Below are 27912 nucleotides of genomic sequence, written 5' to 3'. Positions count from 1 at the left end.
CTTACAGGGTTGATGTGGTATTGGGTTAGGGAAATGGATGTTTTCATGGTCTCCTTGTGGACCCAAGAGGCTGATTACGTGGCAGAGCTGTGTTCAACATTTTTATCATTGACTTGGAGCTGGGGGGAAAAAATAGCAGATAGATTGAATGGCAAACTAACATCAAAGGAAATCTCAAATCAAGACACTAAGAAGATAAAAACTTAGTAAAATATCTTATGTGCAAAAAATAACCTGCATGAGTGGTATTGATTATCAGTTGGTATAAAAAAACAAAATGACTTTAGGGGCTTTAGTCAGCCAGCGCTAAGCTCTTTAATGCGGTCATCAAAAAAGCTAATGCTACCTTTGACCACTAATTAGCTAATGTTAATGACCACATTAATAGAGTTGTGTCTGAAGTAACTGAATCTGGCGATAGTCTCATCCAGCTCTCCATTGTCATGCTGCTGCAGTAGCATTTGGCACCATGCTGAAGGCCACCAGGTAGATTCAGAGAAGAGCAGCCAGTGCAAGGCTGATGCTGAAGACATTTGACCTGCAGAGAGTAGGCTCAGGAGGCTCATGAGAGCGACTTCAAGTGTTTCATGGCAGAGTCTGTGGGGTTACTGGAAGTAAGGATGAAATAGAAGTTGTAAATCTGGCACTTAATACAATTTTTGAAATAGGTTTCTAGCATTTTATTCATAACTGTAATATAATCTTAGGACTGGAAGATTTTGAGTGTCAGTCATGTAAATTAGAGGAAGACGGATACTGATGTTAGCTCAGGGCCAATCTTCCTGAGGAAAAAAGAGGAGGATTGGTGGTGGATGTTAGCTCAGGGCTAATTTTCCTCAAAAAAAAAATTTCTTTTCCTTGGAATTCACAGTGGCAGAGGTGAAGTTTTGCTATTTGTTAAGAAATTAAAATGAGTTATTTTGGATCATGGAAGAAAAGGATGTTAATTCTAATTACGTAGGTAGGATACAAAACTTATTTATTCTGTAAAAAATCAAATATTTTGGTTTGAGATGAAACAGTACCTGTTACAAAAACATAGCATTGATGGGTTGGGTTTTTTGTTTGCTTCTTTAAAGGGCAGAATGTGACTCTACAGAAAATAATTTTGAATTGCATCTCCACCTGGGCCCTCATTATCATTTCTTCAACGGGGCTCTGCACCCAGTAGGCTCTCAAACAGAAAGCGTGTGGGATTTGACCTTTGATAAAAGAAAAACTTTAGGAGACCTTCGACAATCAATATTTCAGGTAATTTAGCCTTACTTCCTCTTAATTTAGACATTAAGGTCCATCTCAAGCTGGATTCTCCTTTTCGAATATCCTACTCAGGATGCAACTATTAATTTTCAAAGCTGCTTAGGAAAATCGTACACTTGCCACTTGCATAGAGAGAGGGCCCAAATGTTGTCCCCTTACTTGTAAGTTTTTAGAGAGGCTTATCTGCATGGACAAGACTCACACAGCCCTGCCACCCAGTTTTCCAATGGAGAGCCAAGCCTGCTGTATTTTATTTTGAGGGGAGAAAGAGTATAAAGTTCTCTTTTTTGGGAAAACAAATAGAATTATATTTTAAATGGAGTGAAAAGATCAAGATAAGCATGTTGCCTAAAACCGAGAACTACTAAACAAATAAAAGCAGCTAATTTTTGTACCTTGCAGTATAGAATAGCATTTATTAATAAGATTCCTAAGTGAAGGGAAATACCTACTAGTCTCTAGTGAAAACAAACATCGACTCAATCATTGTCTCCAAATAATTTATTCAGCTGTGTTTTAATGACCACAGCAGTGCTCATTATTTTACTTATAGTGCTTTCATATAAATTACGTCCTTTGGTTCTTTTAACCTCATGAGGGCGGGCTAACCCCATTTTAAAGGTGAAGAAATTGTGATTTAAAGAGGTCTAGTGACTTGCCCTTGCTCAGACAGCTAGTTAATGGTAGAACTAGGACTCCAGCCCTGGTCTTTCCTCTGGGTCGCACTTCTTCACCCTACACTACTTCCTGATCAAGGAGCAGGGAGTTAGAAAATGTAAGCTTCTTTTTTTTTTCCCCAGAAATAAATGAATTTTCTGAAAAACTATCAATTATCAAAATGATTAGCTTTCTTTTGATTTTTCTCTTGTACAAAGAAAAGCAGGCCAGTTTGTTTTTTAACTTTAGTTGATTTGAATGATATTTAAACGTTGGATCAGTATCAGGATTTCTGAAATTGTCTAATATTTCTGAATTTTTGCATTAAGAGTTCATTTCTGAGCCAATCCTGGCAGTGTTGATAAAGGTGGACTTGGAGATTTGACCATGTCTAGGGTGACGTTTCAAATGCAAAAGACCTGTTCTCCTTTGTAAGTTTTAGGTTCACTCCGGTCTGCTTTTTGGTGTTTGAAGTGCACATCTCTGTTATCTTAGAAGTAAGCCACTGGCAAGAGGCTGTGTGAGTGACACGGTTAACTCATCACTTGTAAATATGAAATTTCTTTTTAAGAGAATTATCTTAGGGTATAGTGGAGAGAGACTGACTAGGACTGACCTTTATGGGTGAGGTTATTTTGGCAAGATTCCCACAGTCCTGAGTCTTGGATCTAGAAACTCAGAGAACAGATCCCTGGTGATCTATTATATAAACTGGTAATGCCACTTTTTAAATTTACAGTGAGAGACATTCCTTTCAAGTAACAAGAATGTTACTGTCTCCTAGAGTCAGTGCTGCCCTTCCCTGAGCAGTGCTTTGGGGCAGTGATTCCTGGGATGGCATGCTGATGAGTTTGCTTTCTGATAGAAGTGGTCTTCCCATGAATTAAGTACAGTTGTTTAGATGGTCATGTGCTCTTTGTGTGTGCTAAGATTCTTCCGTCACCAATGGATGATCTAGCCATCCTTGGATTCGACTAAACAACGAGTGATGTCATCTTTCCATGTTTTGGCGTTGGGTGGGGATGGGAGTATTCATTTGCTCGCTCCCTGTGTCATCTCCATGTGTAAGTTGGTGCAATGCTCTTCTTACTTAACCTGGAAATGTGATATGTGTGTTACTTTCCTGTGTTCTCTTTTCTTTCCTTAATATTCTTCAGCTGTTAGAATTTTGGGAAGGAGATATGGTTCTTAGTGTTGCAAAGCTTTTACCAGCAGGACTTCACGTTTACCAGACGCTTGATGGTAAGATAAATATTAAAACACAGCAACTCATTTTACGTATTTATATTTTTGGGGGGGTTATTTGTAATTTTCTACTCTTTGCCAGTCTTTCCCCACCTACAACTTTCTTAACTATGTAGATTATCATCACATTGTCAGTTTTCAAACAAATAATTTATCCAATTTATAATGTATCCAGGTTATGTAGTATGCAAAATTTTGTTAGCGTGGAAATATTTTATATTTTCTGAAATTAAAGCTACCTCACTACCAAAACAATTTTTTAAAAGGCTTTGGAATTTTTTTTATATTACCGCAAATTTTTGAGCAAATGGTTTAGAACTATTTCAGTCGTATTTGTATGGCTTGATTTTTTTACCCCACTCTCAGCTTCAGATTTTGTAGCAAAAGAACCAAAGTACTTCGAGAGCTTGAAAGTTTTTATTTCCTTTAAATAACAACAAAACAATAATAATAGCAGTAGCAATAGTAACATTTATTTTGGACTTCACTATGCCAAATACTGAGATAAGTGTTTTGTGTGCATTATCTCATTTGATTTTCACAAAATTCTTCTATCCCCATTTCGTAATGAGGAAACTGAAGTGCAGAGATATGAACAGCCGAATAATGGTGGGGCTAGGACCATTTGATGCTGAAGCCTTACTCCCATTCACAATGTCGAGTACTGTTGACCTTCATGTGAACTCTCTTTCTCTGCTTTCATGGTCACAAAGCTTATGTAACAACGTGGGGAAATGCTTACATAAGTGAAAAAAAGGAAAACTAAAGAGTGGTGGAGGGCATAAAGATAAAAATAACGTGAAACAATAGCAATATCATAAACATAATTACTGCCTTCTTAATTTTCCTTGATGAAAATGCTTTTTCAAACAAATGTTTGTGTCTGAGCTCTTTCTTTCATTAAATTGTTTTCGGCGATTGTGATGAACGGTCTCACTGATAATCTCATCTTCCTAGGAGACAGCCTGACACTGAGTGAAATTGAACTTGCTGATGGGGAAGACATCTTTGTATGGAATGGGGTGGAGGTAAGAAAGTATCAAAGAAGTACTTCATGATAGTTTGGGATCTTTTTTTAAGTCATTGTAATGAAATTTTATTCAGTATATGTGAAGGCAATTAGATATTAGAAAACTGCTGAAATGTCCGATAACTTTCATGTTCAGTCAGTATTAGTTATATGTTAAAGAGAGATTTATTAAGTACCTCTGTTGCGCCAGGCTGTGACTCCCTATGGGAATTCAGAAGGGGGCAAGCACCACTGAGAACTCATACATCTCTGTGTCCACTCCAGATTTCTCTCCTAAAAAATGAAAGATGGCCAAGAGAAAATTTCAAAAGAAAAGTTGTTCTTCTGATATTTAAAAGACATTTATGAAAATTTTATCTCACTTGAAAAGAAAAAAATGAGAATTGTTCTAAAGAGTAGTCTTTTACTATGTTATTATGCTGACTGAATTTTGGCAAATATAAACTATTCTAATGGATGTCTTGACATTCTTCTAGGTTGGTGGAATCCAGATTCCAGCTGGTAGGGACTGCGAACCTCTGCTTTTAAATGTTCTTCATCTAGCAACGAGCAGTGAAGGGGGAAAGTGTCAGCAGTTGATAGAATTTCCACACGTCTTCCCTTCGAATGCAGAAGTAGGCACTGTATTCACATCTTTAGCAATCCCAGGAGGTGTTGTCTTAATCAACAATACTGAATCTATAGGAGAAAAGAACTGGACCACCATTCCCAAGGTAGACTTGAAGAAGACATTCAGAGAACAAGGTCTCAGAAACGGAAGCTCAATTTTAATTCGGGATTCTAATCATGATAACAGGTAACTTGCTAAAAAGAGAGTTCTTTTTAAGTTATAGTCACGTTCCAGCTGCGTAACGACATTTTGGTCAACAACAGACTGCATATACAATAGAGGTCCCATAAGAGTAGTACCATATAGCCTAGGGGTGCAGTAGGCTGTACCATCTAGGTGTGTGTAAGCACCCACTATGATGTGCGCACGACCAAATTACCTAGTGACGCATTTCTCAGAACGTATCTCGTTGTTAAGCAAACCATGACTATATTTTAATTACAGTATTATCTCTTAGAACTCTAAAGCTTTATTTTAATAATGATAAGAGTTAAATACTTCTTTTTGTTTCTAGACATTGTGTTCTATGTATTGTAAATAGGAATGTTCTAGGTTAGGCAACTTGGAGAAAAATACTGTAATGTGATTATTTTTTGGTAAATGTAAGTAAATAATGTAGTTATAGACTAAATATAGTCTAGGTTAGTTGGCTGTAAAGCAGAATCCTATCAAGTGAATTTTGCTTAGCACTCATTATAAAACTGAAGGCACATTTTGACAAAAAAAGTTCCTGCAATTTTTTTATGAGGATACTAAAATCATAGAGAAATTTCTCTGAATATTTTGTCACAAGAATCTCATAGGGCAATTCAGTGTTTTGTTAGAATCCTTTTTATGACTCTTGAGATCCTTCCAGTTGCCCAGATGGGCTGTTTCATGGGAATTACACCCTTGATTCCTGTAAGCCCTGGTTGAAGCTCAGAAGTGCTGCTGCTCTCCGCATTTGGTATCCATGTCTGTTAACTGTACATTTCTGTAGTCAGTGTGTCTATACCCACACACTGGAAACCCCCAGATTTCCATTATTCAAGACTTCAGGTTACGAACGGTGACTCAGTTCCCTACGTGGTCAGTGCTTTGGGTGTATTTAGATTGCAGTCTCTGTGTCATTATTTATGGTGGCTGTGACGCAGAGAAGCAGAGCACTGGTGAACTGTATATATTTTGAATTAGATTTATCACTGCTACTCTTTTGGACAGGCGTTTTCCAGACATTTATTTCCCCACCTTGTTCATTTAATTTGAAAGTTTATTATGGGGGCTAGCCCCGTGGCCAAGTGGTTCAAGTTCCGTGTGCTCTGCTTCAGCGGCCTGGGTTCACAGGTTCATATGCTGGCCATGGACCTACTCCTCTCATCAGCCGTGCTGTGGAGGCATCCCACATACAAAGTAGAGGAAGACTGGCACAGATGTTAGTTCAGCACTAATCTTCCTCAAGCAAAAAAAATAGAGGAAGATTGTCAATGGATGTTAGCTCAGGGCGAATCTTCCTCACAAGAAAAAAAACCATATATTATGTATTCCTTTATAAAAAGTAATAGACGTTTATTAGGATTTGGGAAATAAAGAAGCAAAGATAGGAGCTCCCAAACAGCACCCCCATACCACCTATGCAGTGTCAGTCACTGTTAGCTTTCCTGTTTTTCTGATTTCAAATAACTGTTTTTTTGTTTTAGGGTTTTTTCTTTGTAAACTTAATGCTTATTTTGTAGATAAATAGTTATATCCTGCTTTCCCCCAAGTTTGTGGACTCTTCATGAACCTCGTTTCCTGACTACATAGTGTTCTGTGTTGATGTTGTCATTTCCCTGCCTGCTCTTCTGTGAGGCAGTAGGTGTAGAGGGTGCAGACAAGGGCTCTGGAGCCAGCTGCCCCGGTTTGTTCCCAGCTTTATCGCTGACTAGCAGTGTGACCATGGGCAAGGTACTGCATCTTTCTGCTCAGTTTCATCTTAGATAGAATGGGGATAGTAATTAGTACCAGCTTCGTAGAGTTATAAGGATTGAAAAAGGTAGGTGCTTACAAAGTGTTTGCACATAGTAAATGCCCGATGTTTTAGCTAGCAACATCATCATTGTCACCTTCATTCAGTTTTTCCTATTTTAAGGTAGTCTTCAGGGAACATCTGTGTGCTTAAAACTTTCTTAAGTTTAGGATTGCTAACTTAAGGTGGAGTCCTAGGGTGGAATAACTGAAATCAAGAGTAAAATTGTGTTCTAGGGCTCTGATACACACTCCCAAAGAAGACTTGTGCCAGCCCATTCAGTGCCTCTGCGTGAGTTAGAAGTCACTCCTTCCTCAAGACCTTTTACTACCACCGATAGGAAAGTTTTGTTAGAATAAGACACTCTACTGCCATCTGCTTTCATAAAATAAAACTATAATAAAAATACAAATATGCAGGGGCCAGCCCAGTGGCGTAGTGGTTAAATTCATGTGCTCCGCTTTGGTAGTCTGGGGTTTGCAGGTTCAGATCCCGGGCATGCACCTAGCACCACTCGTCAAGCCACGCTGTGGCTGCATCCCACATAAAATATAGGAAGATTGGCTTCCTCAAGCAAAAAGAAGATTGGCAACAGATGCTAGCTCAGGGCCAATCTTCCTCTCACACACACACATGTGCACACACACGCAAAATGCAAATATGCAATGTGTGTGATGTGAATGATGCCCCTTATGTAGCACTGTTATGCAGTGTCAGTCCACACTACTGTGCGTGGCTGTCCTGTTAGTAAAATCAGTGTAAAGCCTGTGGGTGGGCTTCCGGCATGGGTCCTCCTTTACAGCTGCCCCAGTGATTCCAGTTTGCAGGCAGAAGTCTGCAACTTACTGCTCAGTTACAGCAGTTCTGTTTGAAAATTGTGGCAGTAAGTTCTTTGTAAAGGTCAAAAATATTTGGAGTCATGAATATGGATTCCATAGAATACTACCTAACACTACAATAAAAAGATAGTCAGCTTTCAAAAAGCCAACTCAGTAGAACTTGTCACCTTTAATTAGTAACATTAAGGAACATATGGAGAATTTTAGACATGGTGGCTTAAGGAAAAGTACTAATTTTCTGATTCATAAAAGTGCTGTGTAAAGACAACCTTTTTAAACATCTTTTTGCCTACAGTTTGTTGGCCAAACAAGAGAAATGGATCACTAGTATGAATGAAATTGACTGGCTCCAAGTTAAAAATTTATGCGAATTAGAATCTGAAGAGGAGCAAGTTAGAATATCAGCAACTGTTAACACAGTGAGTGGATTATAATTAAAGTTTGGTTGACGGTTTTTTAGTTAACAGAATTTTATTTAGAAAACAATATGTTAATCTTTCAGAACAGTTGTCTCAGTAGACTGCTAAATCTTAAGAAATCAATTTCTTATTAAAACATCTGATTATTGCCTATTTACCTGTATTATTAACCCTTGGCATATTTCGAGAAAATATGGGCCCCCATTTTCCTCCAAAGCTTAGAATTAGAATGTGAGAGTTACCTGTTTAATTAGTACATGGAATCCTCTGGCTTTGATAAATATAAAATGATGTTTTCAAAGATCTGTATTTTTAAAACAGGTATCTTTGTTTTGCTTTTGTGGGTTTTTTTTAAGTTTAACCTAAATTGCTCTACATTATACTCTTTGCTCTCTATAAAGCCAACTGCTCTTAAAAGGGATTCCTTCAGTCTTCCATTTGAAGACTGTGATACTGATTTCCTTAAATATTATTTCAGGAAACATCTTTTTATATTTCTGTAGTCTCAATTTGGTTTTTTTCCTGTATCGTTAAAGGAAACTTAGTAGAATGTTTTCTATAAATATTATAATTCCTTCAGATGCGTTAGTATTTGTTGATGTAGCAGAGGGGACAGTGTAAGACCAGTTAAAGCTCAGGAGACCTACCGCCCTGACCCTAAGTGGTAGGCTTTGGTGCAGTCCGGATTCCTTCAGTCTCTGCTCCTTGTTGGCGCACAGTGAGGCTCTGGTGGGAGGGTTGAGTCGATGATCTCTGACATCATTTTTACACCTCAATTTCCACCATTTTATGCCTAGAGGCAATTAGCCTAAACAAAAGAAAAGAAAACAATTGAAAGTAATTTAAATAGTGCCGTTGCATCAGTGTTGTGCATTTTTATATTACTTACGCTCATTGGCCCTGAAGTCATCATTCCTAACCTAAGGAAATGGTATTACTTGTGCTTTCTTTTGTTTGCTCTCATCAGAAAGGTTAGTGGTTTGTCAACTTGCCTTTCTAGCTAGAATTATTTCTTTAGTTTTCTGTAGGTGTCTTTTCCATTCCAGTTAACATCACTTTGGTAAAAACTTCACTGTTGGGGCCGGCCCCATGGCCGAGTGGTTGGGTTCACGCACTCTGCTTCGGTGGCCCAGGGTTTTGCTGGTTCGAATCCTGGGCGCGGATATGGCACCACTCATCAAGCCATGTTGGGACGGCATCCCACATGCCACAGCCAGAGGGACCTACAACTAGAATGTGCAGCTGTGTACTGGGGGGCTTCGGGGAGAAAAAGGAAAAATAAAATCTTTAAAAAAAACCCAAAAAACTGTTAAGATGTAAGTTTTTGCTTTTGACTTTGTAGAAGACAGAAAACGAATTTCAGGGATAGAAAAAAAATTTTTTTCAAGTAGGGAAAAACTACTAAATGTCAGGTAATTAATAACTCAGATAATCTGTATATGCCCACACTGACAATCTTCATTTTCCTCTCTTCCCATTGTTTTCAACTTATACACAGTCATTAGTTTATTTTTCTATTTTAGGTGGTGTTTGATATTCGAATTAAAGCCATACAGGAATTAAAATTAATGAAGGAACTAGGTAATCATTTATGTTTACTTTTGGTTTAATTTAGCTCTGTTTTTATTTTTAATTGAAGAAAATGAGTACAAAAATAATTTAGAGAAAACTTCATGCACCTGCCACCCAAAATGGATCAATGTTAACATATTGTCATGTGTTTGTTTTTGTTTGAAACATTACATATGAAGTCCTCTGTGTTCTCCTCCTCAGACCTAGCCTCCCTCCCTAGATGCCGCCAGTCTGTCTGGTTTGGGTGTGTATCCGGTCTGTGTGGTCATACTGTACTGTGTATTCTACTTCCATATATACATGTATGTGAATATTGTCTTTTTATATTTACATAAATTCTATCATACTGAATATAATGTTCTGCAAACTCACTCTTCCCTAGGCACTAGATTTGCTTTAACGGCTTTATTGAAGTGGAATTTACATACCATCAAGCACCCGTTCTAAGTGTAACTCAGTGATTGTTAGTAAATGTATAGAGTTGTACAACCATCAGCACAATCTAGTTTGAGAACTTTCCGTCGCTCCACAAAGATCCCTTGTGCCGTTTTTGCATTCCGAGCCCCTGACAAACTCTCATCTACTTTCTGTCTCTATAAACCTGCTTTTCTGGACATTTCAAGTAAATGGAACCAAATAGTGTATAGTCTCTTCTGCTGGCTTCTTTCACTATTATACCACTTTTGAGGTTCACTCAGAGTTGTGTGTATCAGTGGCTTGTTCCTTTTTATTGCTGACTGGTACTCCACCGTATGGATATAGCACATTTTGTTTGTTCACCACTTGATGGACGTTTGGATTGTTTCCTCTTTTTGGCTTTTATGAATAATTACTGCTATAAACCTTTGCATATAAGTCTTTGTGTGGACATATGTTTTCAGTTCTTTGGGCTAGATATATAGGATTAGAATTATAGGTCATATGGCAAATTTATGCTTAACTTTATAAGAAACTGCCATACTACTTTCCAAAGTCGCTGAACCATTTTCATCCCTACTTGCAAGGTAGCAGGGATACGGGTTCTCCACGTCCTTGCCAAGATTTGTAGTTGTCTTTTTTTATTATAGCCGTTCTGGTGAATATGAATTAATGTCTCATTAAGTGCGTTCCCTAGTGCAGTGGTGGTGTCCATATTGATGTGCTTATTGTCTGTTGGTGCATCCTAAAGGATTCTACTAGGAAGCTACTGAAATTAATAAGTGAGTTTAATAAGGACTCAAAGTCAGTACACAAAAATTCACTCTATCTTATCTACAACAAGGAAAAAAACCTGAAAATAAAATTAAGAGAACATTTATAATAGTGTAAAATATCATGAAATATGTGGGGATAAATTTAACAAAATATGTGCAAGACCTGTACCCTGAAGACTAGAAAATGTTGGTGTGAAAAATAAGAGAAGATCTGAATAGGGGCCAGCCCCATGGCATAGTGGCTAAGTCTGGTGTCCTCCACTTTGGTGGCCTGGGTCCAGAGGTTCAGATCCCAGGTGTGGACCTACACCACTTGTCAAGCCATGCTGTGGTGGCAACCCACATACAAAATAGAGGAAGATTTGCACAGATGTTAGCTCAGAGCAAATCTTCCTCACCAAAAAAAATAGAAGAATATCTGAATAAATAGAGCACTGTATCATGTTCTTGGATTGGAAGACACAGTATTTTCAAGAGGATGATTCTCTCATAATTGATTTGTAGATTCAATGCATTCTCACTCAAAATCTTAGCATGGTTTTCTTTTGGTAGAAATTGGCAAGCTGATTCTTAAATTTATGTGGAAATGCAAAGAACCTAAAGTATCCATAAGAATTTTTGGAAAAAAAGAAAAGACAGAGTTGAAAGAGTTATACTATGTAATTTCAAGACGTACTCAAAAGTTGTAGCATCAAGACTGTGCATTGATAAGAGTAGAGATATAGAGCTATAGGCTACAGCCTCTTTCTGTACAGCCAGTGAGCTAAGAATAGTTTTTACATTTTTAAAGAGTTATTTTAAGAAGAAGAATGTGTAAGAGATCATATGTGGTTCTTAAAGCCTAAAATATTTACAGTAGAACTACATTGGGAATCCATAAATAGGTGCAAGCATATATAGTCACTTTCAACAAAAGCACCAAGGTGTTTCCATGAGGAAGGATAGTATATTTTCAGCATGCAGTGCTGGACCACTTTCTATTCATAGATGCAAAAATGAATCTCCAGCTTTTCCTTATTTACATCATGTGAAAGACTAGTTCAAAATGCGTCATAGACCTAATTGTGAAAACCTAAAACTATAAAATTTCTGGGAGTAAATCTTTGTTACTTTTACCATAAGAAAAAGGTTTTTTTAGATAGGACTCAAAAAGCACAAACCATGAAAGAAGAAACTAATAAATTGGACTACATCAAAATTTTAAACTCCTGTTCTTCGAAAGGCATTTGAAAAGGCAAGCCGCAAACTGATGAATTTAAACATTCACTTACCAATTCTCCTAGATATTTACCAAAAATAATTTTAAACATATAGTATCCTTACAAATACCTTATATAAATGTTCATAAGCAAAAACCAGAAACAATCCAGATGTCCTTGAGCTGGTGAACGGATGAACAAACTGTGGTGTATCCGTACAATGCGATACTACTCTTCAGTAAAAACCAGTGCCACCCCATGCAAAACGTGGCTGAGTCTCAAGACATTCTGCCGGGAAAAGAAGCTAGACACTAAAGAGTACAACATATGCTTAAGATTCCATTGATATGACATTTTCCAGAAAGAAAACCTAAGCTGTAGTTACAGAGGCAGGTCAGGATTGGGGGTAGAGGGCTGACACGAGAGAGTTTTGGGGGGTGATGCAAAATGTATCTCAATTTGTTGGTGGTTGCCAAGTGTTTATATCAAACCCTTGAATTATATACTTAAACTGGATGTGTTTTATTTTAAGTAAATCACACCTCAGTCAAGTTGATTAAAAGTGTGTGGTTTTTTAAAGGAATAGTTGGTTGTCTTCTCATACAACAGGTCTCCCTTCTGCTCTTGCTCGCCTCCAAACCATTCTTCATGTAGCAAGTGATCTTCAGTGTCTCTGAGTCAGATCGTGTCTCCCCTCTGCTCAAAGCCCAGTAGTGCTCTTCCACTGCACGGAGGCCCCTGCCTTGGCCTGGCCTGCAGGCACCTGCTTCACGTGACCGCTGCCTCACTGACCTCACGCAGGCCGCTCCTCTGCTTATTCACAGCCCACTCCCCGTGCTGACTTCCCGTGAGTGTCTGTGCACAAGCTCTCCTCCACCCCTGCGGCTCCTAGTGCTGTCCTCCCTCTCTGAACTCTTCCCTTTACTCTTCCTCTCCTGATTTCAGTCATTCCTGTGGTCTCAGCCGAAATGTCACTTCTCCTGTCCTCCCTGACCGCACACTGTCAGTTAATCTCTGTTTTACTCTCATAACACCCTCATCTCCCTTTGTAGCACTTACGCTGTAACTACCTGTGTTTGTGTCTGAACGTCCACCTTCCCCCGTAGACAAGGACTCCTATGTTGTCAGCTTCCAGAACAGTGCCTGGCACATAGAAGATACACGGTGTTTGTGGAAGTGAAAAAATTTAAGGAAACAGTATTTAAAAAGCAGTTTGTAAATTGGAGAACTCTTTTCATGAGTTGTTTCAGTTGTCAAGAAATCTGTGTTAGAATTACATGCTAGCTTCACATTACTATAAGATACAGAACTCAGGAATCTCAGGAGATTCTGCCATGGTCTTAAAAGTTAGACCTCCGTAGGCCCATGCCCTTCTTGCCCTCTCAGAAGGTTCCACCCCTCCAACCCTGCACTTCATGTCTAACTCTGTAAGAATTCTGATTGGACTAAAAACCTGGTGTCCTCCTTCCCATAAAGTAGGCATTTTTGCATCCTCAAAAATAGGGCACACTGGCCCTAATCCATTTAAAAAGCATTAACAAAGCACTGAACGTCTTTTAAATATGGGCAGTCTCTGTACAGTTCCAATGTGCATGAATTTCAGTTCCCACAGTGCATTATGTAACATCAGTTACCCAGCGGTATGGTTCACATTCCATTTACCACTGGAGATATTAACTGAGTAATTGCATAAACTACAGATTTTGCTACTAGCTCTTCAGTTCACCAGTCACGACATCAATAGCAGGTGTGCATCATGATTAGTGACCAAGGACTTCACTCTTTCAAGTCTGTCAGTGCTTGGTCACTGCTTATCTGTTACTAATTTCACCACACAGATAGCAAAGTGTATGGTTTATTGCATCCTTGTCTCCAGTAGTAAACCCACATGACAGTTCACAAGAATGGATAATTGAATTGGCCAATAAAGATGAAAGTGCAGCAAAGAAGCAAAAGTATATGGAGTTATAGAAGACATAGCTGACCATGGGAATGTTGACACTGCTGTTGTTCAAGAGACTTTAGGTATGCAGCCAGAGGCGCTTAATGAACGTGAGCTTATTGATAAAGTGAGGAAAGTGCTTGTGACGAAAAAGATGAAGATATCCCAGAGGAACTGACTCCAGCAAAAAAGCTCACATTAGAGGTGTTCTGGGAGACAGTCCATGACACTGAAGCACAGAATATAAAACACCGGGAGCTGACCCCAGCTTAGAGTGTGACAGTTTGCCTGGGGTAGAAAAGATGCTCACTCCACATTGTGAGCCATGCAGTGAGAAGAAGAAAACAAGCCCTGTTTAACTATTTTCGATATCTTTTTTCAAAGAAATAAAACATTTTAATTCTCAGTGTTTCTGGTGTTTTAAGTTACAATGTGAATATTGGTTTTGCTATTTCTTTCATTTTACTATACATGTATAACGAAGTTTTGAATGTTTTGACAAAAGTTTTTAAAGGTCACAGAACAATTGTAACTTTCCTCACTGTTACTAAGATTGCTTTGCACGTTTCTGCTTGCACAGGCACTTTCACACCCCTGCACTACTGTGCAAATTGAAGCCTGCCCGTACTTATTTTTTTGGTTGTTGGGGTTTGTTTAGCTTATTTGTAAATTCCTGCTAATTCACCCAGTAGAGCATCTCTCCTTAGTTTTCTTTGTTTGGGGCACTAACCAGCTTCCTTTTATTTATAGCTGAGAACAGCTGTTTGAGACCTATTGATAGAAACGGGAAGCTGCTTTGTCCAGGTAAACCTTTTTGCTAGCCTTCAAAAGCTGACACATATTCATGCCATCTGTCTTTCTTAACACTTTTGCTTTAAATAATGGCTTCCAATATCTAATATTCTTAAATTACCTTTTAGAAACTGATTTATAGGACATATTGTCATCCAGATATCTTCCCGTGTATTAAAGAAAATCTTAACCGAAAATTCAAACGCTTCTGTTTTCTAAAGTAAAATACCTATCTTTCTGATTAGCTGATGCTCATTTTAGTCATAGTTTTGAGCTAGTTATATCTTTCCAGATTTATTGTCAAAGTTTTTTATGTGTTTTGCTAATTTTATTTTGGCACTGGTTATGGAATAGAGTCTTTGTTCTCACCTCTGGAATGCATCTTGTCATCAGACTTCACTTAGTCTGATTATTGGTGGTAGCCACCAAAGCAGCTTTAAACTTGGAAGAAGCTAGTCCATCATTCATGAATCGATTCAGAATATCTAGCTTTTAATCTGTGTAAACAACAGCTCTTTGATTTTTATTAAGTATGAATCTGGAACATTCTTAATTGCCTCTTATTTCTTAGCGTTTTTGTACAGATAACAAGAATAATATATTCTAGAGTGTGGAAATTGAAAAATCAACGTAACTGTAATACATGTAATCCTTTTGCATGGAGTGCTGCTGCATCCTGTTCTTCTTTGTTTCTTGACATTCTTGACTTTCAAAGAAAGACTGATTCAGTATATTATTTTTCCCAGAGGGGTAGAAATGAACAATATTCATCATGTTATTAAAATTCTTTACAGTCCCAGACAATTATACTTTGAAGGAAGCAGGACTGAAGATGGGGAGTTCCCTGGGGCTGTGTCCTGGAAGGGCACCGACTTCCTCCCAGGTAGCGTGAGGTTGCCTGGAGCGGCGCCAGCCTTCCTCCCGTCGGGGCTCTTAGTGTCTCGTGTCTGCCTTCACTACTGCAGTAATAGTCTTGCTTACAATTTCTCTTTTCCTTAAATGATACCTTTTATTTTAGGAATACACCCGTATAGTTCTCTGTGTTTAAATAAAAAATATTATGTCAGAGCATATTCATAAGGTTCTTTTGCTGTGAAAATTTGGTGGTGAAGGGAGATCTTTGAAGTTGGGTGGCCACCAGTTTGAACCACCATACTTCATAAGTTCTAAAATGCACCCTTTTTGCCTCCCACATTTTAGCGTCTGTGAGATTGGGCTGCATCTTACAGTCAGTGGCACCCGGCAGTTGCAGCTGGCACTGTTTTTTCTTACCTACTAGTACATAAAATCATGAGTAACAACCAGCAGCATTTCAGGTTTAATGAAATACAGTATGTTGATTTTGGACTTAATGACTCTCTGCAATAATTTAACAGGCTCACAACAGCTTTGTCTCTATCCATATTCACTTTCTGTATAAAGTACCATCGGGTTGACCTTTGCCAGAAGCCTTACCTATTTAGTAAACTCTTATTACAGTCCAAAAGTCATAATGATGTCCTTACTGTTAAGACTGTTTATCAGGTAAGGTGGACTCAGATCAGGATCCCCATGGTTCCTGGATCCACTTTCATTAGTTTCCCAGCTACCTCCCCTTTAATTTGTTCTTCCCCTGAACTCTAGCAAATAAAGCACGACAAGCTAACAGGAGAAAAAACATGACAAGAGGAGGCTGACTTAGAAAGGAAAAGTAGGGCTGTAAGGAACTGAATTGACAAGAGATCAGATTGACAGTTTTCCCGTGGGGTCTTGGGAGTTGCAGTCTATGGAATCCCTGGACAGAGACTAAGATCACAACCAAATGGCTCAGAGTAAAAAACACAGTCAATGCCAGTCCCTCTGAGGAGTGACTGAGAAAGAGATGGAGATCATAGGAGAATCAGTAATATCTGTGAGAGAGGTTTATGAGGAGTGAAAATATTGGTAATGCAGCACCTTACATTTCTAGGTAGTGGAGATTGTTGTTTAAATTGTAACCTTAAATTACTCAGTGTAGTCTTGTTTTTACATAATTTGAGATTTTTCTTTTTTGGAAGTAATACATTTATAGAATTTTAAAGTTCAGATTAAATTGTATTCATACTTCTGTCTCGATGTTAGCTGTTCCTGTTTTTTGCCGTGGGGAGTGATGTTCAGCCTGGGACAGAGATGGAGATCATAGTAGAAGAAACGCTATCTGTGAGAGATGTGAGTAATTTTACTTTTTGGGGGGAGAGGTCTGTAGGTGTTTGGTATGAGGAGCAGTGGTAACCTGTGTTAGGATTTTGAGGTCCTAAGGCTGGGGTTTGCATAACACCCTTTAAAGAATTCCGTGTACTCACTAAAAGAGTAGTTTTGGGAGTTTGAAAATTGGTGAACCAACTGGAATTTTTTTAAAAGATTACTATTATTTTCTGATCATCAGTGATACTGGTTTATGTAGAAATTTGGGGTATATAGAAATGGATCAAAAGAAAAAATTAAAACCACTCATAATCCCTTATCTCACTAATATTAACATTTTGGTATATTTCCTTCTGGTGTTTTTACTTTATATACACACATAATCACACACATAGGTATAAATGTTTGTGTGTATGTGATAAAGCAAACAATTATGTTGGTGTCATTGAGCACTGGGGCTTTCATGTTGGAAAATGGAGAAACAGATAACATCAGCGTGGTTAAGTAAAGCCTGTACTCCTGAATTTGAATTAGGAGGATCAGAATGGACTTGACGTATTTTTTCTTAAAAAAATTCTTTTTCTAGCTCTGTCCTCTGAAACAGGAACAACCACCAACCTGGTAGTAGTAAGCACCCCAGCACCCAGATTGTGATCACTAAATAACCGTTTGCTACTAGAAGGCAACAGGGTTTCTTGGAGTAATGGCTGATTCTGTATCTAGGTCAGGAAAGCATAAGATGAGCCTAGAACGTCTTGTCAGAACAGAAGGCAGTGAAACTAGCAAAGATCACTGGGGTTGACAGAGACTCAGGAGCCAGTTTGAAGAGGCTCCCGCTAGTCAAAGATGAGACACTTTGAACCTCAGTTGGAATAACAAGGAAAATTGATTGGTATGCATACATAAAATCTGTGAGTTCATAATGATCCTAAAAGTTACCTATAGTGGGTGCTAAGGAAGCAGCAAGGAAAGAATCAACATTTATCTTGTTTTTCTTTTGCAGTCTATACCACAGGGTAACCAAATAGATAATGAGAAGGGTTTTTCTTAGACATATCACAGTTTTTCAACTCCTAATGCCTTAATGGATCTAGGCAATGATCCTGAAAGACTGCTGACAACCCAAAAACAGCAACAGCCAGACATTGTAGAAGTTCGAAACGATACCCATGCTCTTCTTGCCAAAAAAACCCAAACTGGACCTGAGTCTGATGAGGCCTCTAGGTTTGAGTACCAGGTTATCAGTACAGCGGACAGAGGGATGTGTTAGATGCACCACAGGCCTGCATCAGCACAATCTCGAAGTGGAGAACTCCTCTTCAAGAAATCAGTTGCAGAATGAGGAAGCCTGAAGGTTAAAAGAGGCTTAGGAGAAATAGCAAGCAGGTGCAATGGATGGACTTGATTTGGCCCTTGATTCAAACCAAAAGAACTTTAGTAATAGTTTAAGAGAAAGTAGGGAAATTTGAACACTGACTGGATATTTATTATTAAGGAATTCTTAATTTTTTTAGATGTTACGGTTTTAGGGTTATGTTTTTTAGAAGAATCTTTATCTTTTAGAGATGAGTACTAAATATTTTCCCAGTTTTTCATTTACCTTTTAACTTTAGTGTGTTTTAATTTCAAAGAAAACAGCACAGAACTTTTCAAAGGAGTGATGTGTATGTCTTTCTGTTCTCTCTCGAACCCGTTGTAAGCTGGCTTGTCCTTGCCACAGTCCTGAACCACCTCTCGTCAAGGCCATCAGTGGACTCCATGTTGCTGTGCCCCATGAGCACCTCAGTTTGCTGTTTCCTCTTCTCTCTACCCCATGAGCACCTTTGTGCTCACTTCTTAGACTGGACCTCCCCCCAGAACTCCATACCTGCATATCCAGCTGCTACTTGGTTGTCTGATAGTCATCTCAAATGATAACACACCCACGATGGAACCCCTGATTTTCTCTCTCATACGGACTTCACTCACATTGTCTTCTTCAGTTATGGTGGCTCCATTTTTCTACTTACTTAGCCCAAAAACCTCCGAGTCATCCTTGATTCTTTTCTTTCTTACTTCACATCCAGTTTTTCAGCAAATCCTTTTGGTTCTACCATCAAGATTTATCAAGGATCTGACCACACTTTATTCCTTCCATTGCTGTCACCCTGGTCATCTCTCTTCTGTATTATTCCAGCAGCTTCCTAACTGATCTCCTTTCTTCCAGCCTGGCCCTCCCAGGACCTGTTCTTACAAAGTTGAGTGATCCTTTGAGGTGTAAGTCAGATCGTCACCCTCAACTCACCACCACCCTCCTGTGCTTTCTCATCTCACTCAGAGTGAGAGCCAGCAGCCCTGAGTGACCCTGCAAGGCCCTGTGGGATCTGGCCCTCTGCTATCTTGTTTTGAAAAACCTCCAGCTCCTCTTGCCTTTCACTCTACTCCAGCCACATTGGCCTCCGTGCTGTTCCTCAAACAGGCCCTTACACTGGCTGTTTTCTCTGCCTAGTTCACAGTCAAGTGCAATGCTCCATCCTTTGTTTTCCTTAAATAGTGGAAGCCTTTAAGACTGCAGTTTTCTTTGAATATGGCTGTGATCCTATTCCCTATGTTTTAATGTATTGTGTTCTCATTGTCATCATTTTCTAAACTATCTTTAGTTATATTTTAAAGTCTTTTTTATTTTTAATCATACAAGTAATTGTGGATTTATTCTTAGTTTTTAAACTTCATGAGGGGCTAAAAGTCCCCTTTGGTCACCAGCGCATTCCCTTCCCTTCCCCAGAAGTCACTACTGTCACGGGATGATAGACTCTTACCCACATCGGCACAGTGTTCGTCCTTCCGTACCTTTGCCTTGCGTATGCCAGCTTGCGGATGTGTACCTACGTACGCAAATGAAGAGCTGGACTTGTTTGTGTGGTTTCTTTGAAATCATAATGGGCTCATGCTGCATGTGTTATGCTAGAACTTTGTTCCACTTACAATATTTTTAAGACCAGTACATATTAAATCGATTTTATCCTTTTAATTGTTTTAAGACCTTTCATGGTTTATTGTTCCCCTGTTAGTGGATACCTTGGTGGTTTACATTTTTCTCTTATTCTAAGCAGTACAGCAGTGATCATCCTAATTCTTGCTCCCTTCTGCTCTAGTATAGTATAAATCAAATTGTATTTACTCTTTTGTCCTAGACTTATTTAAGAATTTTTTTCCCCTCAAGAAGTTGGGAGTTTTTAATTACTGTTTTATGTAGACTTGTGTTGATCATCTCTCATTTGTTGCATTGTGCCCTGAGATAACAGCTTGCCCAGGTCTTTCCTCGTGAGTTTATATGTGACCAGTTCTGTCTCCTGGGTGCTAAGTAAGGGCTACTCTCCTTTTACAGGATTCAGAGTGTGATGTGTGTCTCTGAGATCAGCCTCATTAACCATGTCTGGTCAGCAATACGATGGGTCCTCAGTAGGGAGTCATGCTGCCGACATGGAAGCGGGTGAACAAACTGGGACGAAGTTCTGGTTGCAAACGCCGGAACTGTTTTCCCCTCCTGAGTTGGCCCCACCTAGCTCTTAGGAAGGAGAGCTGACTTAATCACCCTCTTAATTATGGGTAACTATGCTTATGTATTTGACAATTATTAAATGTAATCAGACTCATATAGGCCCAGGATCCAAAATGGGTGTTTCTCTCAATACTGTAACTCTGAAACAGAAAACAAGTGAACATTTTTTTTTTTTTTACAGTGTTTAAAGATAATGCTGGAGAAATCTGGCCTACTAGGTAAGTACAGACCATAATGATGCATAATCTTATCCACTTCCTTTCCTTCTAATAAATAATCTATAAACCTAATAAAAATTTCAGACTTTTTTTTCTCCAGGGTAGTCAGTTGCACTTTACATTTCTATATGTTTGTAATGGGTTCTTGCGGTTCTTGTTGGTGAGCTAAAAAGAAAACTAGATGTAGGTTAGCCTGCCACTTGGGAGAGAGACCCTGGGTAGGACCCAACGAAAGGGCAGAGGACGCAGAGTTTATGCCCTCTGGAATTACCCAGGTCTTTCACTGGTTCATTTTCTTGTTTAACCTCATTGATTCAGAATTTCAGCGGACTGTGTTTCACGCCAGTATTTCTATATTATAGATTAGGGAATGTAATATGAATGAAAAAAATAAATCCAGAATGTCTTGAAGTGGCCACACAGACGGAATCATGTCACTGAGCTTGCTGAGGCGTCTCACTGCTTTCTTTGGAGCACTTTGCCATTCTCAGGCTTCGTTCACCTGGAAGCCTGTGGCTCCGTTATCTGAAAGGGCAGTGAACACGCTCTGGGTCACTCTTCTAGGAGCTTAGGGCAGCATGTCGTTTCATCTCCACGACAGTCCTCCCTGCAGGGGTCATCACCTGGCCCCATTTTACAGATGACAAGACAGGCTGCAAATGTTTAGAGGCTCAGCCAGAGCCAGCTGTACATTTATACGTTCCTGTATCCATCATACAGCAAAGCCACGTCTCTCTGATTTCAGAACCCGAGTTCTTTCCACCATGCTGTGCTATGAAGTAGTGGTGTTCAGTTTTAACTTACTGGTGTTTTCTTTTTTTTAATGTACTTAGATTAAGTTAAACATTGGGATAACTCTTACTGCATTTAAAACTAGAACTAATGACAAAAGAAGGTTTGTAAAGAACAGTATTGGGATTCAAAACCTGTGGCCTGTACAGGATAAATGTGAGATCTGTTCCTTTGGCCGTAGCTTCTTTTGGTGGGTGGAGCAGTTGACTGTTTATAAGACATTGCTATGTTTTTTTAATAACCAGGGTTTCTAACTTTTGCTCCGCTCATCTCCTCCTCCACAAAAAAATTCTCATTTCATCAGTGTAGGAAGTGTGCTGAAAAACTAGAAATCTAATTAAAAACTATTTAACATTTATAAATGTTCACTTATACTACATTAAAATGCTATTCCAAAAGCACTGTTTTTTGTTAGCTTAACTGCTAATTGAATAGGAACAGTTTTGTTGTACACGTCATCAGTTGCTGAGTGATGTTAGCAGGTACTTTCAGCCAAGACAGTGAAATAAAACTCAACTCCATAATGATTTTAGAAGGGAATCTATGCTTATGAGTATATGTACATGTACTTGTACTCATGTATGATTTATACATATGATTTATACATATTTTACATGTACATGTAAATAATAAAGGTATAATGTAGAAATTATAATAGTAGCAAATGTTACTTTTATTTGCAAATATACAATTCTTGATGGAAGAGAGGAAATTAACCAAATTGGGGAAACAACTTAATTTTTTTCATGCTCTTGGAGAGATAATTTAGTTGAAAAATTAGTTAATAATTATTAGGTCAAACCCCATTTGATATTCCAGACAAAATCTTAAAACATATTATTCTGAATTTTTTTCATCTTGATTTTGATTCCTTCATAGGAGACGCATGGCATTTACGAAAAATGGATTGGTGCTATGAAGCTGGGGAGCCTTTATGTGACGAAGTAAGAGTATTTCTATACATTTTATTCTTAAAAATGGTTGTGTTTATTTTGTATTTTCATACAGGATACCTACCCCACTCATGTGAATAAATTCTAGAAAAAGCTTCAGGTTTTTTTTATGATACCAAAATCTATCTATGGGTTTACTTTCACTTTTTACTATAGTTTTCTCGTAGAGTCAGGGAAAGTCTGGCGAAGTGGGGTGTCTGTAACATTTGTGTTAAGTCCTCTTTTGATGAGAGAGTGTGTCCCTAGGAATAGTAGTTCTCATTAGGAGATGGAGAACTTCAAAGAACAGAAGACATCTGAACTAATGAAAGAATTTGCAGATACACTGAATTTTGAAACCTCAATGTTTTAATCTCAGAATTCTCTGTAAGTTAATGATGGCAGAATTCATCTTACCAACCAGTCACTTAGGCTCTGATGCAGACTACATCTCTGGATCCAGCCAAACTCTTAGGGTAGCCTTAGGCACAGTTTTATCACAGGAGAGGTGGAATCTGGTTAGTCTTCTTGTTGATCCAAATAGCGTCAAACACCCCAGTCCAAACCCATGGCCTTAGAAGTAGACCCCAAATGAAGCTTTGAGAGAAGGCTTAGACAGTTGTTGTCAGCAGCCCACTTCTCCCCTCTTTATCTGCCTGCTTTCTGTTCAGTAATAGACAGTGGCATTGAACATCAGCAGAGGTTGATTGAAGCGGGTGTCGTGGGGCCTTCCCCTGGGACACTCTGCTGCATAGCAGTCAGTTGCAATATAGAGAGGCCCCTCCTGAGCCTTGGGCAGGAATTTGACTGTCCAGAGTAAGAAGTGGACCTCGAAGAATCTTCAGGACATACAGTTTGGATGTCAGAAGAGTCTGTCTAGTCAAATGGTTTCTGCAGTTTTTTCTCTATTAATTCCCCCGTCGGTATCAAACTGTTCCCCTAAGAGCAAACTCATTACCCTCAAAACTGACTCCTCTTCCCAGATTTTGCTGTCTTTCCCATCCTGATCTTTTGCAGCCTGAAATGGGGCTTACACTGCTTACCTGCCATCTCTTATATTTGGTTTCGGCCTTCCAAGGCCTGTCGGTTTTTCCACTCCTCTGCTAACCATTCCCGCTGCTGGCCTCCTGGTTCAAACCTTTTTTTTTTTTTTGCCTCACCTAAATTACTGCAGCTGGCTTCCCTCAGCTCAGGTGTTCCTCTCTTTGCTGTGTTACGCATATAGCAGCCAGATTGATCTTTAAAAACCCCTTCTTAGGGGCCGGCCCCGTGGCCCAGTGGTTAAGTTCGCGTGTTCTGCTTCAGCAGCTCAGGGTTTCACTGGTTTGGATCCTGGCTGTGGACATGGCACTGCCCCTCAGGCCATGCTGGGGTGGCGCCCCACATGCCACAACCAGAAGGACCCACAACTAAAGTATACAACTATGTACTGGGAGGATTTGGGGAGGAAAAAGCAGAAAGAAAAAAAAGATTGGCAATAGTTGTTAGCTCAGGTGCCAATCTTTAAAAAAAAAAAAGCCTTCTCAGAAGTCTTGAGTGGCTTTTTTCAAAGCCGCTGAAAACCCCTTTTTTTCTATTCCACATCCCTTCAATCCGTGACCACCCTTCCAATCCAGTTTTCTTTCCTGTTACTCTCCAACTGCTGCTCCCCACCCTAATCACTCTAGCTCTTTGCTCGTCCCCAGAACAAGCCATACTTATTCTTGACTTAACCGTGACTCTCCCTGTTCGTTCCATGAGAGACTCATTCCGCTTCCTCTGGCTTTCCTCTGGCTTTCCAAATCCAGCCCATCCTTTTAGGCTCACCTAAGATTTCATCTTATGTAAATCCATCTCTCATCATTTCTCACCTCACCCATCTCCCTTCCTCTAACCTTTTATGATACTTACGGTTCATACCCCATAATTTAATACATAATGATTTACTGTTTTATAGTCTTAGCTTATTTCCTGTCTCTTCAATATCTGCTTTATTATTCCTTTATTTGTTTCTTGAAAGGGTAGTAGAGGCATAGGGTTTAAAAAAAAAGATCCAGTGGTCTGTTTGTCCCTTTCAGAAGTCATAAGTGACAAAAAGGAATTTGTTTTCCCAGGATGCAACACTGAAAGAGCTTACGATATGTTCTGGAGATACTTTGCTTTTAATTGAAGGAAAACTTCCTCCTCTGGTAAGATTTTGCTTCTAATCAGACATTTTGTAGATAACAGTTACTGTTTTCTGATTACAAAGACGATATATTCTCATTGTGTGAAAATGGGCAAATACAGACAATCATACAGAGAATAGAGAACTTAACTCAAGATCCTACCAGTCAGACAGCTCCCATATTTTACAGCTTTATATATTTCCTTCCTATAAAATCAGTTGTATGTACAATTTTATTTCCTACCCTTTATATTTAATTTTTTAACCTGACCATAAAATCCAAAGTCATTACATCCAATGTATGACTTACCACAGTTTGCTTCACCTATAGCCCCATTATTGGAAGTTTAGCTTGTTTTACATTTTTTGTTCTTACAAATAGTACTTAAATATAAATCCTTAAGATAGTTCTAAACATGGAATTAACAAGTCAAAGGGTATGAACTTTTTCAAGACTCTCTGCTGTGTATTGACAAATTGTTTTCCCAAAGAATTGTACCAAATTTACAGTCCTAGCAGCAGTAACTGAGAGGGCTCATTTCACTGCTTTCATAAACACAGCTTATTATCACTTTTTAAAACCATTATTATAGGGTTTTTTTAATGTAGATAGGTGTAAAGATGAAAACCAAAAAATGACCCAAAATTCCAGCACTCAGATAACCATTTGCTGATGAATGGAAAATTGAAACAGCAGAAGGCTATGAATGAACAACAAAAATTTCTCCCATAGCTTTCTCCCAAGAAAGAATCACAACTAACTTGTTTTTCCTTATATACCCTTCCAAGAAAAAAATTATGCCTATTTATATGTTGACTGTAAATATGTGCATATCCTTTTTAAAGTTTGCATAAAGGGGATCATATTCTATACATTGTTTTACACCTCTTGTTGTTTTTTTGTTTGTTTTTATTCACTTAATATCTCTTGAGGATCTCCTCATGTAAACACAAACAGACCTACCTTATTCTTTTCCATGACTTCATAGAATTCTATTGTGTTTTCTACCATGCTCTTTAAAGTTAATTTTTGAATTGGTGGTACTCGTGATACAAAATTCAAAGTGTATACAAAGCTGGGCCAGGAAGTAGTGTCCCTCCCGTCTCCGAGCCACTCGGTGTCCTCCCTCCACAGGCAGCCAGCTTCCTCTCTTTCCTTCCAGAGTTCTGTGCTTTTTAATGTAGACACACACGCTCTCACATGGATGTGTGTCTACATATGTAGCACATATATATACATATGCATATATATATATACGCATATTTTTTCTTTTTATTTATACAAAAGATTATGTGCTAGACACCCTATTCTGTAGCTAAGTTTTTTCATTAATATTTTATCTCCATATATATACTGTATCAGCACGCATAAAGGTATCTCATTCTCTTTGATGGCTATGTAATATTCCATTGTATGGAGGTACCATAATTTATTTAACCAGTCCCTTTCCAGAGAAGACTTAGGTTGTTTCCAGTCTTTTGTTGATAGAAAATAACACTGCAAAAAATATCATGTATGTGCTGTTTTGCATGTATATATCTACAGGATAAATTCCTAGAGCTGAAATTGCTTTGTCAAAAGTTATGGCAGACCATAATGTAACCAGTCTTCTACAGAGAGACCTTTAGATTGGTTCAGGGTTTTGCTACGTATTAGCCATAAACAACTCGCAGTAACTGTCCTTGCATCTATGGCTTTGCATGTTTGGGCTAGGGTATCAGAAGGTGAATTCCCAACCGTGGAGTGGCTGGGTCAGAGGGCTTGGGCATGTTAAATTTTGAGAGTGCCAAATTACTCTCCAAACACTTTGCAGCAGTTTATACTCCTGCCACCAATTTATGAGAGTTCAAGTTTACTTGTATTTTTACCAATATAGAATATTATTAGACTTTCTAGTTTTTGACAGACTGATAGGTGAAAAAGTAGAATTTTATTGTTCTGATTTATATTTATTTATTCAATTAAATAGAGGTTGAGTATTTGTTGATCTTCACCAATTGGATAAAAAGGAGAAATCTCATTTTAATACTCATTTCTTGAATTATATATTTTAAATATTTTTCTTTTTTTTTTTTTACCTTCTCATCTTCTACTGTTGGAAACTGAGCACTGTGACAACAACATCTTTCATCCTTTAATAAATCTTTTACAGCTTCTTTACTAACTGAAAAAAAGGGGTGGGGAAGAACCTGTTAAGTTAGTAAAACTGAAATTACACAGATCTGTTTAAGGAAAGAGGCTTATTCATGTAGTTTGTCTACAGGAATCCAGCTGAGCTCAGCAGGTTGTTGCTTCTCTGTAAAGTTCTTTCAGGAATTTGATCAATGGAAACTGCTTGTAAGTGGCACGTGCAGGTGGTGCTCTTACAGAACCTGGAAAGATTTGTATAGCTTGTTCTGTCAGATATTTTGTTACTTTGTTCGTATTTTTCATTTATTGGAGCTACTAAGATACTTCTAAACAAAGAACATTTAGTCCCAGTCATCCCAAAGACTGATTTTTATGATTTTAAACTTTTGATTGTAAAAACAATAAACAAGTGTAATATATGGCAATTAGTACATCTAAAAGGAAAAATAATAAATTCAGAAACATTTCCTGTTGTCAAGATGTTTCTCTCTATGGAAGTGGAAGTGGAAGTTCACTTAATCTGTGTGTATCACAGCAGTTAGACATGCTCCATTCTTCAGGGTTTCCTGACGGTGCCCATCTGGTGGTACCAGCCTCAGCATCCCTCGGGTCACTGGAAGAGTCATCAGGACCGGAGGAACTGTACCCCTTCTCAAGGTGGGATCTGGAGAGCTATTTCCGCCCAAGGTGAGAACAGAACGGAATTGCAGTAGCCAACGGGTCATAAAGAAAAGTAAAATGCTTCTGCTCTGAAGGCAACTGAAATATATATTTTAAAAGACGTAAGTTTGAAAATCAAAACCTATTTATTCCATAAGTCATTCCATCATAATAACACCATCTATTTTTTTTTTTAAAGAGTGTATTTTTCCTTTTTCTCCCCAAAGCACCCCAGTACACAGTTGTGTATTTTTAGTTGTGGGTCCTTCTAGTTGTGGCATGTGGGATGCCGCCTCAGCGTGGCCTGATGAGCGGTGCCATGTCTGTCCCCAGGATCCAAACTGGCAAAACCCTGGGCCGCCGAAGCAGAGTGTGCGAACTTAACCACTTGGCCACGGGGCCGGCCCCTCACCATCTATTTTTAACCAGTGCTTTGTAACCTCTATAAAGTACTGTGACTATATTTATCTATATTATATTAATATATTAAATTTTTTAAAGGAATTTTTATATATCGTCTCTGAAAAGCCACATGACAACAGAATAGCAGCCCCGCTGATTACAATAAACTACCATACCACGGCTTA

General features: G+C 38.6%; 1 protein-coding gene across 49 annotated transcripts in view; it reads left to right on the top strand.

The window, feature by feature from the left end:
- Positions 1–27912, top strand: part of USP40 (ubiquitin specific peptidase 40) — a 77426-nt gene that overhangs the window by 32051 nt on the left and 17463 nt on the right. For 38 of the 49 annotated variants that reach the window (XR_011439540.1, XR_011439541.1, XR_011439546.1 and 35 more), the window contains 13 exons: positions 1080–1251; positions 3075–3159; positions 4120–4190; positions 4669–4988; positions 7921–8044; positions 9568–9625; positions 14701–14754; positions 15537–15625; positions 16843–16929; positions 20628–20664; positions 22336–22400; positions 24482–24556; positions 27226–27352. Coding sequence is in view for 35 of the 49 variants with exons in the window: in XM_070269522.1 (XP_070125623.1) it covers positions 1080–1251; positions 3075–3159; positions 4120–4190; positions 4669–4988; positions 7921–8044; positions 9568–9625; positions 14701–14754; positions 15537–15625; positions 16843–16929; positions 20628–20664; positions 22336–22400; positions 24482–24556; positions 27226–27352 (1364 nt within the window). In the remaining 14 variants the exon portion in view is untranslated. Of the gene's footprint in view, positions 1–1079; positions 1252–3074; positions 3160–4119; positions 4191–4668; positions 4989–7920; positions 8045–9567; positions 9626–14700; positions 14755–15536; positions 15626–16842; positions 16930–20627; positions 20665–22335; positions 22401–24481; positions 24557–27225; positions 27353–27912 lie in introns of those variants that run through there. The other 11 variants (XM_070269528.1, XM_070269529.1, XM_070269527.1 and 8 more) reach the window with 4 other exon arrangements.

Source organism: Equus caballus, chromosome 6 (genome assembly GCF_041296265.1).
Source record: "Equus caballus isolate H_3958 breed thoroughbred chromosome 6, TB-T2T, whole genome shotgun sequence".
Lineage (NCBI taxonomy): Eukaryota > Metazoa > Chordata > Mammalia > Perissodactyla > Equidae > Equus > Equus caballus.
Note: the sequence above shows the minus strand (reverse complement) of the source record. Positions and strands in the feature narration are given on the sequence as shown.